Raw genomic sequence first — 14868 nt, 5'->3', positions numbered from 1 at the left:
TCAATGCTTGAAAATAAAAGACAAATAAATGCAAACTTGTATGAAGTAAACATTGTTAAATTTTTTATAGATAAATGTATTATTTCTTGTTTTCCACTGTTTCAAGAACAATGGCTTTAATTATGTTATTGTGTAGCTAAATTTAAAAAAATTAATGAAACATTAAATGATAAATGTTAAAATACCTTTAATGTGATTTATAAACATTTTTACTTTGCAGCTGAATTTGTAGCTGATGTGGCTGAAAAACCGAAGTGTTGTTATTTTAAAGTGAGCTCCAAAATTCAGTTAAATAAAATTTCAAAGGCACAACTATGGATTTATCTAAAGCCTGTCCAAAGGTCTACAACAGTTGTGGTGCAAATCTTAAGACTCATTAAACCTTTGAAAGATGGTTCAAGGCATACTGGAATCCGAGCATTAAAACTTGAGATGAATCCAGGACCTGGATCTTGGCAAAGTATAGATGTGAAAACTGTGTTTCAAAACTGGCTGAAGAATCCTGAATCCAATCTTGGCATTGAAATTAAAGCATTTGATGGTATTGAAGAAGACCTTGCAGTTACCAACAATGAAAATGGCCTGGTAAATTATATAATTTAGATTTTTATTTACATTATATGTTTATTAGTTTTAAGTCAATTTCAGTAAATTCTGGTAATTTGAACCAATATGACTGAATACCAATCAGAAGAAAACAAGTGCCTCTACATCATATGTCTTCCTTGCAACAGTATAAAATGTAATAGAGCCGATAATTTATATATGCCTATTAATTGGTACTCCCAAAATTAATACAAAAATCCAAAAAAACAACAGGGAAGTTTTTACCAAAGAATAATTCAATTATTTTATTTTAATTTATATAAGGCATAAAAAGGAAGTATTCCAGATATTATAAAAAGCCAAGTGCCAATCAAATATGTAGGGAGCAATACAATGCTTCTCAGCATAGCAACTATCACTTATGTAAAGTGCAGGTACAAAAAAAAGTGACCAATGCAGAAAAGACATAAGGTGCTATAAAAATGCAATGACTGCCAAGAAGTCCACACATGTGCTAACAGGTTAAATGAAAGCAGCAGGCACCCCGACATGCGTTTCACACTGAGCTTTATCCAGTGGAGGTGTGTACTTCCTTTTTATGCCCATTTGTAATTTGTTTTTGTGCAATATACACCATGTTTACATTAGACCATGAATTTCCATGTGGCTTTTTAATTGTATTGTTGTCCTTACTCATACCTATGTTGCACTAATGTCTAATATAAATTGAAATAAAATAATTGAATTATTCTTTGGTAAAAACTTCCCTGTTGTTTTTACGGATTTTAGTATAAAATGTAAACATTAGAAACAAATTAACTTGGGCACTGCTTTTCAAGATACTTATACATGATTATATTAGTGAAGGTTTGACTATGTTACTCATCTAGACAGAACTTTTTTTCATCTCGTATATAATGGCTTTAAAATGTCACAGTCCAGATCTCCTGTTGCCAGGTTTCATACACAGAGAACAAGATAGTTTACCGACACCTCCCCGCTCTCAAAATTAAAAGAGCCTTTATGAGATGAGCAAACTGTTTTGCCTATACAAAATTTGTTATCAGGCAGTTTATAAACAGATCTGATTTGGATCTAGCGTCCATCTGACACTATCCCTCCAAACAGATGTGGAGGGGCGGAGTAAGGTATGGCTGCCCCGGCTCTTCAGCCTCATCCCATCCGTGGAGGCTGAAGAGCGAGTTCCCTGCCTGCTGACCTGCTGCTGACTGACCACAATAACCACCCCTGCTGCCATATGTTACTCCCCTCTGCTGCCCTCTGCCCCCCACTATCTAATTCCACCCCCCCAACCTCCGTTTCCTTCCCCACCCCGATGATCACCCCCCTGTCCTGGTGATCACCCCCCCTGCCCCAGTGATCACCTTCCCTGCTGCTGCTGCCGGCTTCTGATAGTTCCTCCCTGCCCCAGTGATCACCTTCGCTGCTGCTGCATCTCTTCAACCCCCTCCTGCGACTGACAGCCCCCTCCTGCCCCCCTGTGCCTGACAACTCCCTCCAGCTCCCCCACGCCTGACAGCCCCCTCCTGCAGTAGAAAATTTCACCAAACACTCACACATACACACGCACACTATAATGAAGCTTTATTTACACATGCATACACCACAAACACAATGTCCTTTTCATCCCAGTCACAAAGGGTGTACACAGCTGAGGAGGCATATGACATTATTGCCTCCGAAACTGATGGTGAGGGAGAGGACCCCACTTTTCTCTATTCCTCCCACTCTTCCTCCTCCAGTGACACAGACTTACCACCACCAAGATGTTGCAGGATGAGAAATCGTCCAGAGCCCAGGGATGCAGAGCCGAGGGAGAAGACCCACAGCCAAGTGTGAGTAACCCCCAACCTAATGCTAGTGACACCATAGCAAGCAATAGTGCCCCCTCCTGGACCCCCATCCCTTAAAATTTGGCTCCAATGATTCCTGATTTCGTTCCCCAATCAGGAATGCAGTTCGAGACTGCCAACTTCAGGGAAATAGACTTTTGCAAAGTCCATTTCTCTGAGTCAATTGTCAGTCTTATGGTGGAGCAAACCAAATTGTACGCCCTGCAATTTTTTGCCCAAAACCCTAATTTGTCATTTTCTACTTGGAGTTCCATTGACTCTGTAGAAATGATGAAAAATTGGGGACTGAACCTCCACATAGGGATTGTGATGAAACCAGAAATTCGCCAATACTGGAGTACTGATATTTTATATCAAAGTCCAATATTTGGCATGATTATGTTTCGCAAACATTTTGAGGCGATTCAAAATTTGGCCGGTCATCGAACACTTCAGCAACAAGTTTGCTGAAGTGTACATTCCCCAAAGGGAAATTTGTGTGGATAAATCCCTCATCCACTTCAAAGGGAGGCTTCAATTCCGTCAGTACCTGCCCAACAAGAGGTCGAGGTACGGGATAAACTCTATAAGCTGTGTGAGAGTACCTCAGGGTACACTCACAGCTTTAGAGTTTACCAAGGGAAGGACAGCAGGATCCAGCCCCCAGAATGTCCACCTGCTCTGGGGGTGAGTGGAAAAATAGTGTGGGATTTTGTCCACCCACTGCTTGATAAAGGTTACCATCTGTACATTGATGACTTTTAAACAAGCATCCCACTCTGTCAATCCCTCTCTGCTAGAGCTACCGCAGCTTGCGGTACTGAGTGCAGAAACCAGAGGGGTCTCCCTTTGTCCCTAATTGAGCAGACTGCAAAAAAAAAGAGAGAAGAGCCAGCACTGCCAGTGGTCAGAACACATAACATGAGGTGCATATGCACATATCTTACTGCATTCAAAATGAGACATTTAGCAAAATATTGATCAATATATTGAGCCACCCCGCCACGCCAAGGCAATCTCATATGGGGGGTCCTACTCTACATTTTTATTATTCACTGTGCCATTGCGGTCTCCTAAATGTTTTAAAAGCAAGACCATATCAAATGCAATCCATACCTGAAGCATATCTGCATCACTCCCGTGCAGCCAGATGGAGCAGGTGCAGATGAAGGCCAACCAGGTCTGAACACAGACATCTCAGGTTTGACCTCCACACACTGCCTGACCAGCAAACACAGATGAAGGGCAATGCAGGCTCAGACATGGATGCAAAAATAAATAAAGCCTGGGGCAGGGCGGGGCTGCCGTGAGTGTGCACAGCAGCCTAGATCAATCACAATAAACACAGAAAAGATGGCGAACATGACCCAGCGTGCACGGCAACAGTGGTGGTCAGCCACAAAACCAATTTGCAAAATATATATTGATCAATATTTTGCTAAATGTCTCATTTTGAATGCAGTAAGATATGTGCATATGCACCTCATGCTATGCGTTCTGACCACTGGCAGTGCTGGCTCTTCTCTCTTTTTTTAATTGAGCAGACTTTCCCAAAGGGTGAGAGCCAAGCCCAATGTAGCGGCAACATGGTTGTGGTCAAGTTCAAACACAAAAGGGACGTTGTTGTGAATTCTTTCTCTGGCTTACCTCTGGTGATTACTGAAGGTAGTGGAGCTGGTCAGATTGACAGAGGGGTTGCGAGTTCTCTTTCTGGACTCCCTGGTTACTGGAGGCAGTGGAGCTGATTTGATTGACAGAGGCTTGCCACCTGATAATGAGGAAGATGATTGGAGATCTGGGGTTTCTGATTGGGATTTAAGACAGCTGACTCCCTCTATCCCTGCTGGTGATTTTCTTCCTGTGCCTTCTGAGGTCTGACGTCTCCTGCTCTTTCCCTGCATGGTGCAGCTAAGTGGTTCATTTGCTATTCTGTTTGCATTTGATCTGGTCTTGTCTATCTCTGCTTCGTGCGGGTCAGCCAGCTCTGGCTGGGGCTGTGCTGAATCACCGCCCATATGTTACTGCATGTGCCAGTTTGTTTTGTCCCCAGTTATATTGGTCTCTTTTTACTTTGCTTTCAGAATATACCAGAGTGCTGATATAGTGGGGGCGAAGTCGTGCGACTTCAGTGTTTTTTGTGCATCAGGTGTTGCACTTTTTGCAGGGTTTTTTGCGTGATTGCAGACAGTGTCATTCCTTTCCTGTACTGTCTAGTCAGTGTGGGCCCCATTGTTTGCTCAGTCTATTTTCCTGCCTGCGTTTGTGTTTTCATCTTGTCTCACCGACAATATATGTTTGGAGCTTTCTATTCCTGTGGGGTCTGCTCCGAGGCAGTTTAGATTTCCTCTTTCTTGCTTTAGGCTTAGTTAGCTCTCTGGCTGTGCCGAGTCATCTACGATCATCGTAGGTACGCGCCACGGCTACTGCTAGTTGTGTGGACAGGATCAGGCGTCTGCAATCCACTAAGTTACCAACCTCTCTGGTTTTCTGTGGCTTAGCCAGGGCCTGCTATCCTCCTCGGTGACCCATTCATAACAGGACATCTTTTTCTTGACAACAATCCATGGTCCCAGCACCATAGCCACCACCGGTCGAGGTACACCAGCACATGTTCACAAACCGGACTGTGCCCTGGGGTACAACAAACACATGGGGGAGTTGATCTTTCACCCACACCAGCCTCACATACACAACACCACACACATACCAACCTGACTTACACTAAACCACACACACCAACCTGACATACACTATGTCAGGTTGGTGTGTGGTGTGGTATAGTGTTCATCAGTTTGGTGTGTGTGTGTTGTAGTGTACGTCAGGTTGTTGTGTCTGTGTGGTGTATACTACATCAGGTTGTATGTGGTGTATACTACACCACACACACCAACCTGACATATACTACACCACACACACCAACCTGACGTAGTGTGTCAGGTTGGTGTGTGTGGCACAGTGTACGTCAGGTTGGTGTTTGGTGTTGTATAGTGTACATCAGGTTGGTCTGTGTGTTGTAGTGTACGTCAGGTTCCTGTGTGTGTGATGTACACTAGACCACACCACACACCAATCTGACATACACTACACCACACACACCAACCTGATGTAGTGTGTCAGGTTGTTGTGTGTGTCGTAGTGTAAATCAGGATGGTGTGTATGGTGTACACACACAACACACCAACCTGACATACAATACATACTTTCCATACGCGACATGGTGTCCGCTAACGATTGGTGCCAATTTTCCATTCAAAAAGTAAAATGGCACTCCTTCCCTTCCGAGCCCTGCTGTGCACCCAAACAGTGGTTTATGACCACATATATCGATGTACTCAGGAGAAATTGCCCAACAAATTTTAGGATCCATTTTATCCTGTTGCCCATGTGAAAATGAAAAAATTGATTCTGCTAAAAGAAAATTTTAGTTGGAAAAATTAAAATATCCATTTTTTCCTTTCACGTTCCTGTGAAGCACCTGAAGGGTTAATAAGCTTCTTGAATATAGTTTTGAGTAGCTTGAGGGGTGCAGTTTTTGGAATGGTGTCAATTTTTGGTGTATTCTGTCATGTAGGCCCCTCAAAGGGACTTCAAAGTGGTCACTAAAAAATAGTTTTGTAAACGTTGCTGGAAAAAATGTGAAATTGCTGATAAACTTTGGACCCTTATAACTTTTTATTATTATTATTATTATTATTATTTATTTATATAGCGCCATTAATTCCATGGTGCTGTACATGAGAAGGGGGGTTATATACAAAGTTATAGATATCGTTGACAGTAAACAAGTTTCCACAACAAATTTACAATGACAGACTGGTACAGAGGGGAGAGGACCCTGTCCTTGCGGACTTACATTCTACGAGATAGCGGGGAAAAGACAGAAGGTCGGGGTGCAGCAGCTCTGGTGGTGATGAGGCGGCAGAATGGTTATTGCAGTCTGTAAGCTTTAATGAAAAGATGGGTTTTCAGGTTCCGTTTGAAGGATCTGAGGGTGGTGGATAATCGGACGTGTTGAGGCATGGCATTTCAGAGGATAGGGGATATTCGGGAGAAAGCTTGGAGACGGTTGTGTGAGGAACGAATAAGTGTGGAGGAGAGCAGGAGGTCTTGGGAGGATCGAAGAGTACGTGAGGGAATATATTGGGAGATTAGTTCAGAGATATAGGGAGGGGACAGGTTGTGGATGGCTTTGTAGGTCAGCGTTAGTAGTTTGAACTGGATTAGTTGGGGAATTGGGAGCCAATGGAGGGATTTGCATAGAGGAGAGACAGGGGAGTAGCGAGGAGAGAGGTGGATTAGTCGGGCAGCAGAATTGATGACAGACTGGAGTGGTGCAAGAGAGTTAGCAGGGAGGCCACAGAGGAGGGTGTTGCAGTAGTCAAGGCAGGAGATGAAGAGGGCATGTACAAGAGTTTTAGTAGATTGAGGACTGAGGAAGGGACGGATTCTGGAAATATTTTTGAGTTGGAGGCGACAGGAGGTGGCAAGAGATTGGACATGCGGTTTGAAGGACAGGGCAGAGTCGAGAGTTACTCCAAGGCAACGGATTTCAGGTGCAGGAGAGAGCATGATAAATAGACATGTGGGAAATGTTATTTATTAACTATTTTGTGTCACATAACTCTCTGGTTTAGCAGAATAAAAATTCAAAATTTGAAAATTGCAAAATTTTCACCAAATTTCAGGTTTTTTTTTCACAAATACAGTACATGCAAAAATTATCAACCTAAATTCATAGAATCGTAGAGTTAGAAGGGACCACCTGGGCCATCTGGTCCAACTTCCTGCTCAAAGCAGGATTCGCTAAATCATCCCAGACAAATGTCTGTCCAGGCTCTGTTTGAAGACTTCTATTGAAGGAGAACTCACCACCTCTCGTGGTAGCCTGTTCCACTCATTGATCACTCTAACTGTCAAAAAGTTTTTTCTAATATCTAATCTGTCTCCTCCGATTCAGTTTCATGCCATTGCTTCTAGTCTTTCCTTGTGCAAATGAGAATAAAGATGATCCTTGTATAATGTGACAGCCCTTGAGATATTTGTAGACAGCTATTAAGTCTCCTCTCAGTCTTCTCTTCTGCAAGCTAAACATTCCCAAATCCTGCAACCTTTCCTCATAAGACAGGGTTTGCAGACCTGTCACCATTCTGGTCACTCTTTTCTGAGCTTGCTCCAGTTTGTTGATGTCTTTTTTAAAATGTGGTGCCCAAAACTGGACATTATTCCAGATGAGGTCTGACCAAAGAGGAGTAGAGGGCAATAATGACTTCACATGATCTAGACTGTATGCTTCTGTTAATACATCCTAGAATTGCATTTGCCTTTTATTGCTGCTGCATCACACTGTTGACTCATATTCAGTCTTTGATCTATTTGTATACCCAAGTCTTTTTCACATGTGCCGTTGCTTAGCCCTATTCCTCCCATTCTGTATATGCTTTTTTCATTTTTATTGCCCAGATGTAGTACTTTGCATTTCTCCCTGTTAAAAACCATTCTGTTAGTTGCTGCCCACTGCTCCAGTTTATTTATATCTTTTTGAATTCTCTCTCTCTTCTCTAGTAGTAGCTATCCCTCTTAGCTTTGTGTAATCAGCAAATTTAATCAGTTTACCCTCAATTCCTTCATCTAAATCATTGATAAAGATGTTGAACAATACAGGGCCCAGGACAGAGCCCTGTGGTACCCCACTTGAGACATTCTTCCAACTGGATGTGCAGCGATTTACGACCACTCTTTGGGTCCGATCACTAAGCCAGTTATGAATCCACCTAACATTTGCCTTGTACATTCCATACTTAGCAATTTTTACAATAAGGATTGTGTGAGATAATTTGTCAAACACTTTTCTGAAGTCAAGATATACTATATCTACAGCATTTCCCTGATCAACCCAATCAGTGATTCGTCATAGAAGGAAATTAAGTTAGTCTGACATGACTTATTAGTTACAAACCCATGCTGACTCTGTTTAATCACTTCAATCTTATCCAGGTACTTATATACATGTTGCTTAATAATTTGTTAAAAGATTTTTCCTGGTATAGAAGTCAGACTCACTGGCCTATAGTTGCTTGGGTCCACCTTCTTCCCCTTTTTAAAGATAGGAACAACATTTGCTCTTCTCCAGTCTTCTGGGACTTCTGCTGTTCTCCAAAAATTTTCAATGATTATCGAGAGGGGTTCAAAAATTTCTTCTGCTATGTCCTTCAGTACTCTGGGGTGTAATTCATCTGGACCTGGAGACTTGAATTAATTTAGGTTAGCTAAGTGTTTCCTCACTATCTTTCTGTTTATAGATATCCTGGATTCTTTTATTCCCTTAATAGGACAGTGAAGAACAGTTGATGTTACATTTTCTTTCTGAGAGAAAACAGATGCAAAATAGGAATTTAAAGTTCGGCCTCTCAACATCCTGTCTTACCATTTCATCATTTTCATCCTGTAAAAATCTTATAGCATCTTTGACTTTTCTTTTACTTTTGACATATCCCCAAAATCCTTTATTATTGCTTTTGACGTGTCTTGCAAGCCTCAATTCTTTGTCAGCTTTAATAATCTGATTTGTGCCCTGCAAGTTCTGCAGACAGCATTATATTCTTCTTTAGATATGCCTCCCTCTTTCCATTTTATAAACATTTCTTTCTTCCTTTTTAGCATGTGCTTAAGTTCTGTGTTCATCCATCCTGGTTTCCTTAAATGCTTTCTATTCTTCCCTCTTTTTGAAATTGTAAACAATTGTGCTTTGAGAATTTCATTTTTCAAGATTTCCCATCCTTAAGATGTCATTAAGGATATCCAGCCATTGAATCCCTCCAATTCTCATTCCGAATCCCTTAAAATCTGCCTTTTTGAAATCTAATCTTGAAGTCTGAATCTTCACAGGTCTTCCTCCTCTGGTTATCCAAAATTCTAAAATAGCATGGTCGCTACCTCCTAGGGTCCCAGACACTTTTACCTCCTCAACCATTTCCTCCCTGTTTTTAAGGATTAGATCCAAGGTAGCAGATCCCCTTGTTTTCTCCCCTACCTTTTGGAAGATAGCGTTATCAGCAAGAGAGGATAAGAATTTCCTTGACCTGTTAGTTTTGCCTGAGAGAGATTCCCAACAAATGTCAGGATAGCTGAAATCTCCATGACAACTATGTCATTTTTTTTGACAACTTGGCCATTTGATGCATAAAGAGTTCATCCATATCTTCAGCTTGCACAGGTGGCCTGTAGTAAATGCCTACAATGGTGTCCTTTTCATTGTTCTGTCCTTGTATTCTTACCCAAACAGTTTCCACAGAACTCCCAGTCTCTGAAGCTTCAATCTTTGTGCATATATACGTGTTTCTAACATACAGTGCGACACCTCCTCCTCGTTTATCAAGTCTGTTTCTAGCAAATAAGTTGTATCTTTCTAGCCTTGCATTCCAATCATGTGCATTGTCCCACCAAGTTTCTGTGATTCCATTGACATCATATTTCTATTCCTGCGTTAGTAGTTCCAATTCTCCTTGTTTGTTGCCCATGCTTTGTGCATTAGTATAGAAACATTTTAGTTTGTGATTGGTTTCTCTTTCTCCAATATTTTTATTATTTAGATTCTTTTGTAGAGATGAGCGACTTTGCCTTTTTTCGGGTCGAGTCGGGTTTCATGAAACCCGACTTTCTCAAAAGTCAGGTCGAATGAAATCGACCGATTATCATGAAAAATTGAAGGCTGACAGAAACACGAAACCCAATGCAAGTCAATGGGGAACCAAGGTCGTCAGGGAGTGGAGGACAGGAAACACACCTACAGTGCCAATTTTAATACCTAAAACATCAATTCTTATTACTTAAGCTTGTCAACCTTAATTTACTTTATAATAATAGTTAGGCATTGAAAACTGGGGGTTATTTGGCTAATGTTGTGGGGGGGTAGGGCTGGCTTCAGATTTTCGTGGGCCCTGGGCCAAAGAGTGTCACTGGGCTCTTTTAACACATGCCACAATTCATGATCCTCTGATATGGCAGAGAAATAGCGGTATAGTACAATGAAAAATACTTCACTTCTTACATCTCATGACTGATATCCATTTTAAATTCTCCAATAGCTCCAAAAACGGAAAGTATATTACTCCATACAGTATTATGGCCACCACATAGTGCACTATACAGAGTAAAGATGCCCATATATTTCTCCATACAGAATCATTGGTCCCATATAATGTTTGAAACAGTATATGATGAGCTCCACATAATGCTACAGTATATGTTGGTCCCCATGGATGAAGCTCCACTGTGTTATGGGCCCAAAAAATGCTCCATATATAATGGGCCCCATTTCTAATGCTCCAGTGCATAATGGGCCCTGTAAATGCTGCTCCAGTGTCTGATGTCCACCTTTGGAATGTTCCAGTGTATGGTGGGCCTCATATATCATTCTCCAGAGTATAGTGCTCCCCAAAATAGCTGTCCCAACATTGAAAACAATTGAATAAGTCTCCTCGCTAGGGAATCCCTGTACTAGTCTGGACTCCTCGCCGTCCCCATCTTCCATCTCGTTGCAATTGGACTGTTTAGGCAGAGGGCGTACAGATGTGATGTCATCGCGCTCTCTGACCAGAATGTCAATGTCAGGAAACGCGGAAGACGTCACGGCGGTGGAGCAGGGAGAGGTAAGTATTTCAAAGTGCTGTGATCCTGAGCAAGCAGGGGGGCCCACTCGTTGGCAATGGCACTGGCACAGGGCCCCTCATAGTACGGCGATGTGTCTGATGGTGGGTCCCACTGGCAGAGACAATTTTGCGTACTATGAGGGACCCTGTGCCAGTGCCGTCGCCCATGAGTATGCCCCCCCACCTGCTCAAGGAACCTGCACTTTCATCTGCAGCTTCCTCTTTGTCACCGTGTAAGGTGGTATATTATGCAGGAAGGGGAACCTGAGTTTCATCAGGGTCAGATTCTGACTGTGTAGAGTGCGAGGGGAATGTAGTGGTCTGGGTCAATGTAACAGCAGAATCATCTAGCAGTGGCCAGGCATCAGTGCACTTGTGGCACCCCCAGGAGTACGGTCGCCACAGTGGCATTACCTTCCTCCTAGGGAGTGTGATGTCTTGCTTGGGAGCAATGAAGGATCTCTCTCTCTAGCAGTTAAACCAACACACAACACAGTTCCCACTCCAGGCCAGCAATGGAGACCTCTGAACCTGATTGCTGAGGAGTTGCTCTCTGTGGTCGGGAGGAGGTAAGTTAGGGCAGTCTGTGAAGGGGAGGGGAAGTGTGTGGACGTGAGAAAGGGAGCTGGAGGATGAGCAGAGTTAAGGCTCACTCCTAGCTGGAGCGCATGGTCGGGTTTCTGGTCTCCGAGTTTGTAGGGACACTGATGGTCCTGCAGCAGAAACCGGAGGAAGTAGCAGCTGTAAATGCTCTGTTCCCAACTAAGGCTCGGAGGCCCCAGCAGCGATGTGTGTGAGCCAGAAGGAAAAGGCTATGGCTGCCTGCCATACAAGAAAGATCCAAAAGAGAGTCAACAGGGGGAACTTCAGTGAACTCAGTACTGCGAGAACCTCAGATAAGCGCTAGCACGGAGGCCACACTACCTATCTGCAGAGAGAGAATTCCAAATTTGCTTCCAGGCTGACCAACTTCTTCTCCATCTGTACTCTGGGTCCTGGACGGCACTTACCAAGTACAGGTAAAGGAACTGCACGACTGTGTCTGTCATCTTTCTCCTGCGCCTGGCGCACGGCTCTGCTGCATCCTGCACTGCACACCATCTACCAACTCTTTCATCTGCCCTGCGACTACGGCCCTACCTGTGCAGGGCTTCTACATCTTAGCTGCACCACATCATCTGTCCCACAGAAGCGACACTGCAGCGCTGGTCAATCTAATCAGAAACCAGAGGTGGCGTCACGTATCAGTCACCTATAAATGTTATTCACCTTGTTGTGAGTTCATTCTCTGGTTCGGGAGGTGGTGCGGCTGGTTTGATCGGTGGAGATCTGCCACCTGAGAATAAGGATGACGATTGGATCTCAGGATTCTCAGATTGGATTTAAGACAGCCGACGCCCTGTTCAGTTGCTGGTGATTCCTTCTGGCTTGTCAGCTCTTGGTTTCACTCTGTTCCAGTCATCTAAAGCTAAGTTTTTCTGCTAATGTTCACACTTGATTTTGTTGGTCTATTCAGTTTTTTGTGTGGTCTGCCAGCCCCGCCTAGGGGGCTGACCTGAATTTCCACTCTTATTTATCAGTATTATGCCAATTGGCTTTTTGTCCCTTACTAGTTCGGTCTCTTTTTGCTCTGTCTCAGAATATTCCAGAGTGCTGATATAGTGGGAGAAGTCTAGAGACTTCAGGGTTATTTTTGCTATCAGAAGTGTTGGACATTATTTTTGTAGGGTTTTTTTGCAGGTTGCAGACAGTGACTTGCCTTTCCTTTCCTGTCTAGTTAGTTTGGGCCCCATCATTTGCTCAGCCTATTTTCCTGCCTTTGTTTGTGCCTTCATCTTGTTCCACCGTCAATACATGTGTGGGCGCTATCTATTCCTTTGGGGTCTGCTCTGGGGCAGTTAGTTTTCCCTTTTGTTGCTTTAGGCTTAAGCAGTCCTCCGGCCGTGATGAGGCATCTAGGAACATCGTAGGCACGTTCCACGGCTACTGCTAGTTGTGTGGTAAGATCAGGGATCTGCAATCTGCATAGTTACCAACTTCTCTTGTTTTCTGTGGCTTAGCTTGTTTTGTTTTTTTCTCCTCGGTGACCCATTCATAACATCACCCCTTTGCATGGACGCCCAGGGCCACGGAACAGGCCATCACCACCAACGTGACACATTCCTCTGAGACACCGGCCCGGTACCGATTAACCCCACTGCCCTGGCTGGCCACCCACACTCCATGTCAGATTCATCTTGGACTGGAGAATTCACGATTTGACTTGATAACCCAGGCATGGTATGATAGAAAGAGCTACATGGACTAATGTGAAGTGTGGCCTGCTGAATCATTCACTTTTGGTGGGGGTGAAGGACACAAGGAAAGGGGTTCTTCCTGACCAGGAGCCAGCACTTGACGACTCAGTGCTTGCATTTTTTGAAACTTCAGAAGAGGAGGGCATATTTGCTGGAGTCTGTTTGGGCAATGTAAGCCAAAACCAGTTCCTGATGCTCCAGCTTTAAAAGTGGTTAACCTACTCAAAGAAAAGGTAGCCTTCCAGGCGTTCCGGAGTCAGACCATGATGCAGGCTCAACACTTCCTGCCTTAGCTGCTATTGTGCTTTTGCCATTACCAGCAGATGCACCACCACCACCATCAGCACCAGCTGGCCTTCCCACGCCCATGTCCGCGGCCTCTTCCACCAAACTTCAAAATGTTGCAGAACATGAACCCAAAATAACATCAGATATATGGTACTGTATCAGAAGCGTACAGCTCTATACAGTCAAAGGATGATTGTCAATCTCCCTATATATACACCATCAGTCACACAGAGACGCTCACAGGCTCAGTATGGATTAGACAAGAATCTAAAAAGTAGAAAAAGTGTACAGTATCATCAGATAGCAGGTATATATAGTATAGTTTAAACATTCCAAATCTCCGTAGATATTTCAGGAGGCAGACACAGATGCTCTCAGGCTCAGTATGGATTACAATACAATATAAAAAGCTGTAAAACGGTAATGGATCTGAAGAGTACAGCTGTACACAGTGTAGGGGTCATTGTTGTCAATCTCAGTATTTATTTCCACAGTCAGAAAATAACTCTCCCTTGGTCAGTTTGGATTAGTAACACCAGAAGCACCAAAGATAACCCCTAAAATTTAGCTTTTAATTCAATAACTAAAAACATTAGTGAAAATGACTAAAAGAAGGAGGGGTAGATGACAAAAATGAAGGGTAATAAAGATACTATTTTAGTTCTCTTCAGTTATCACACAGTATGGGCCACCAGCTAAATTGCCCTAGTCAGCCCTAGTTTAACCCTTCCTAGCCGCGGAGGTTGGCACCCTAGTTGTAGACGATATGGCACCCCCGCTCAACGTCGGTATCCCTAATGGCCCCTATGTCTCCCCACATATACAAAAAGGGACACAAAAAAAGAAAACACACACACACTTATAATACCGAAAAAATGAAGAGACATAAATGGTCTCATAGATAATACTAAATTGCTATGAACTTATCTCGTAGTAATTCTGATGGTATGAAAACCCCAAAAAGAACATCTCGTAGTCAAAAGAATGATAAATGGGGTTAATATCAAGCAGCTTAGAGAAGGACTTATCTCGTAGTCACAAAAATACTAATAAGCTGCAAATGGCAGACCCAATTACCAAATTGCCAAATTAGTAAAAACTGGCTACAAGAAAATTCAATGAAAAGCACATATACTAATTTATTTGTCCGGAGCCCCGGACAAACATTAGAAAATGGTACAAAAATTGTACATTAAAGGCAGTAAAAAAGCAGCCTATGTAGCACATGCGGCGGCC

General features: G+C 43.1%; 1 protein-coding gene across 1 annotated transcript in view; it reads left to right on the top strand.

The window, feature by feature from the left end:
* The window catches only part of LOC141057370 (growth/differentiation factor 8-like), a 250037-nt gene that overhangs the window by 142577 nt on the left and 92592 nt on the right, over positions 1 to 14868 (top strand). The window contains exon 2 of the mRNA XM_073553962.1: positions 221 to 585. Coding sequence (XP_073410063.1) covers positions 221 to 585 — 365 coding nt within the window. The remainder of the gene's footprint in view (positions 1 to 220; positions 586 to 14868) is intronic.

The sequence above is a fragment of the Dendrobates tinctorius genome, unplaced genomic scaffold, assembly GCF_039654945.1.
Source record: "Dendrobates tinctorius isolate UK_male_01 unplaced genomic scaffold, ASM3965494v1 ptg000204l, whole genome shotgun sequence".
In the NCBI taxonomy this organism is placed as follows: Eukaryota; Metazoa; Chordata; class Amphibia; order Anura; family Dendrobatidae; genus Dendrobates; species Dendrobates tinctorius.
The sequence above is the reverse complement of the archived record's forward strand: the minus strand, read 5'-3'. Positions and strand labels throughout refer to the sequence as shown.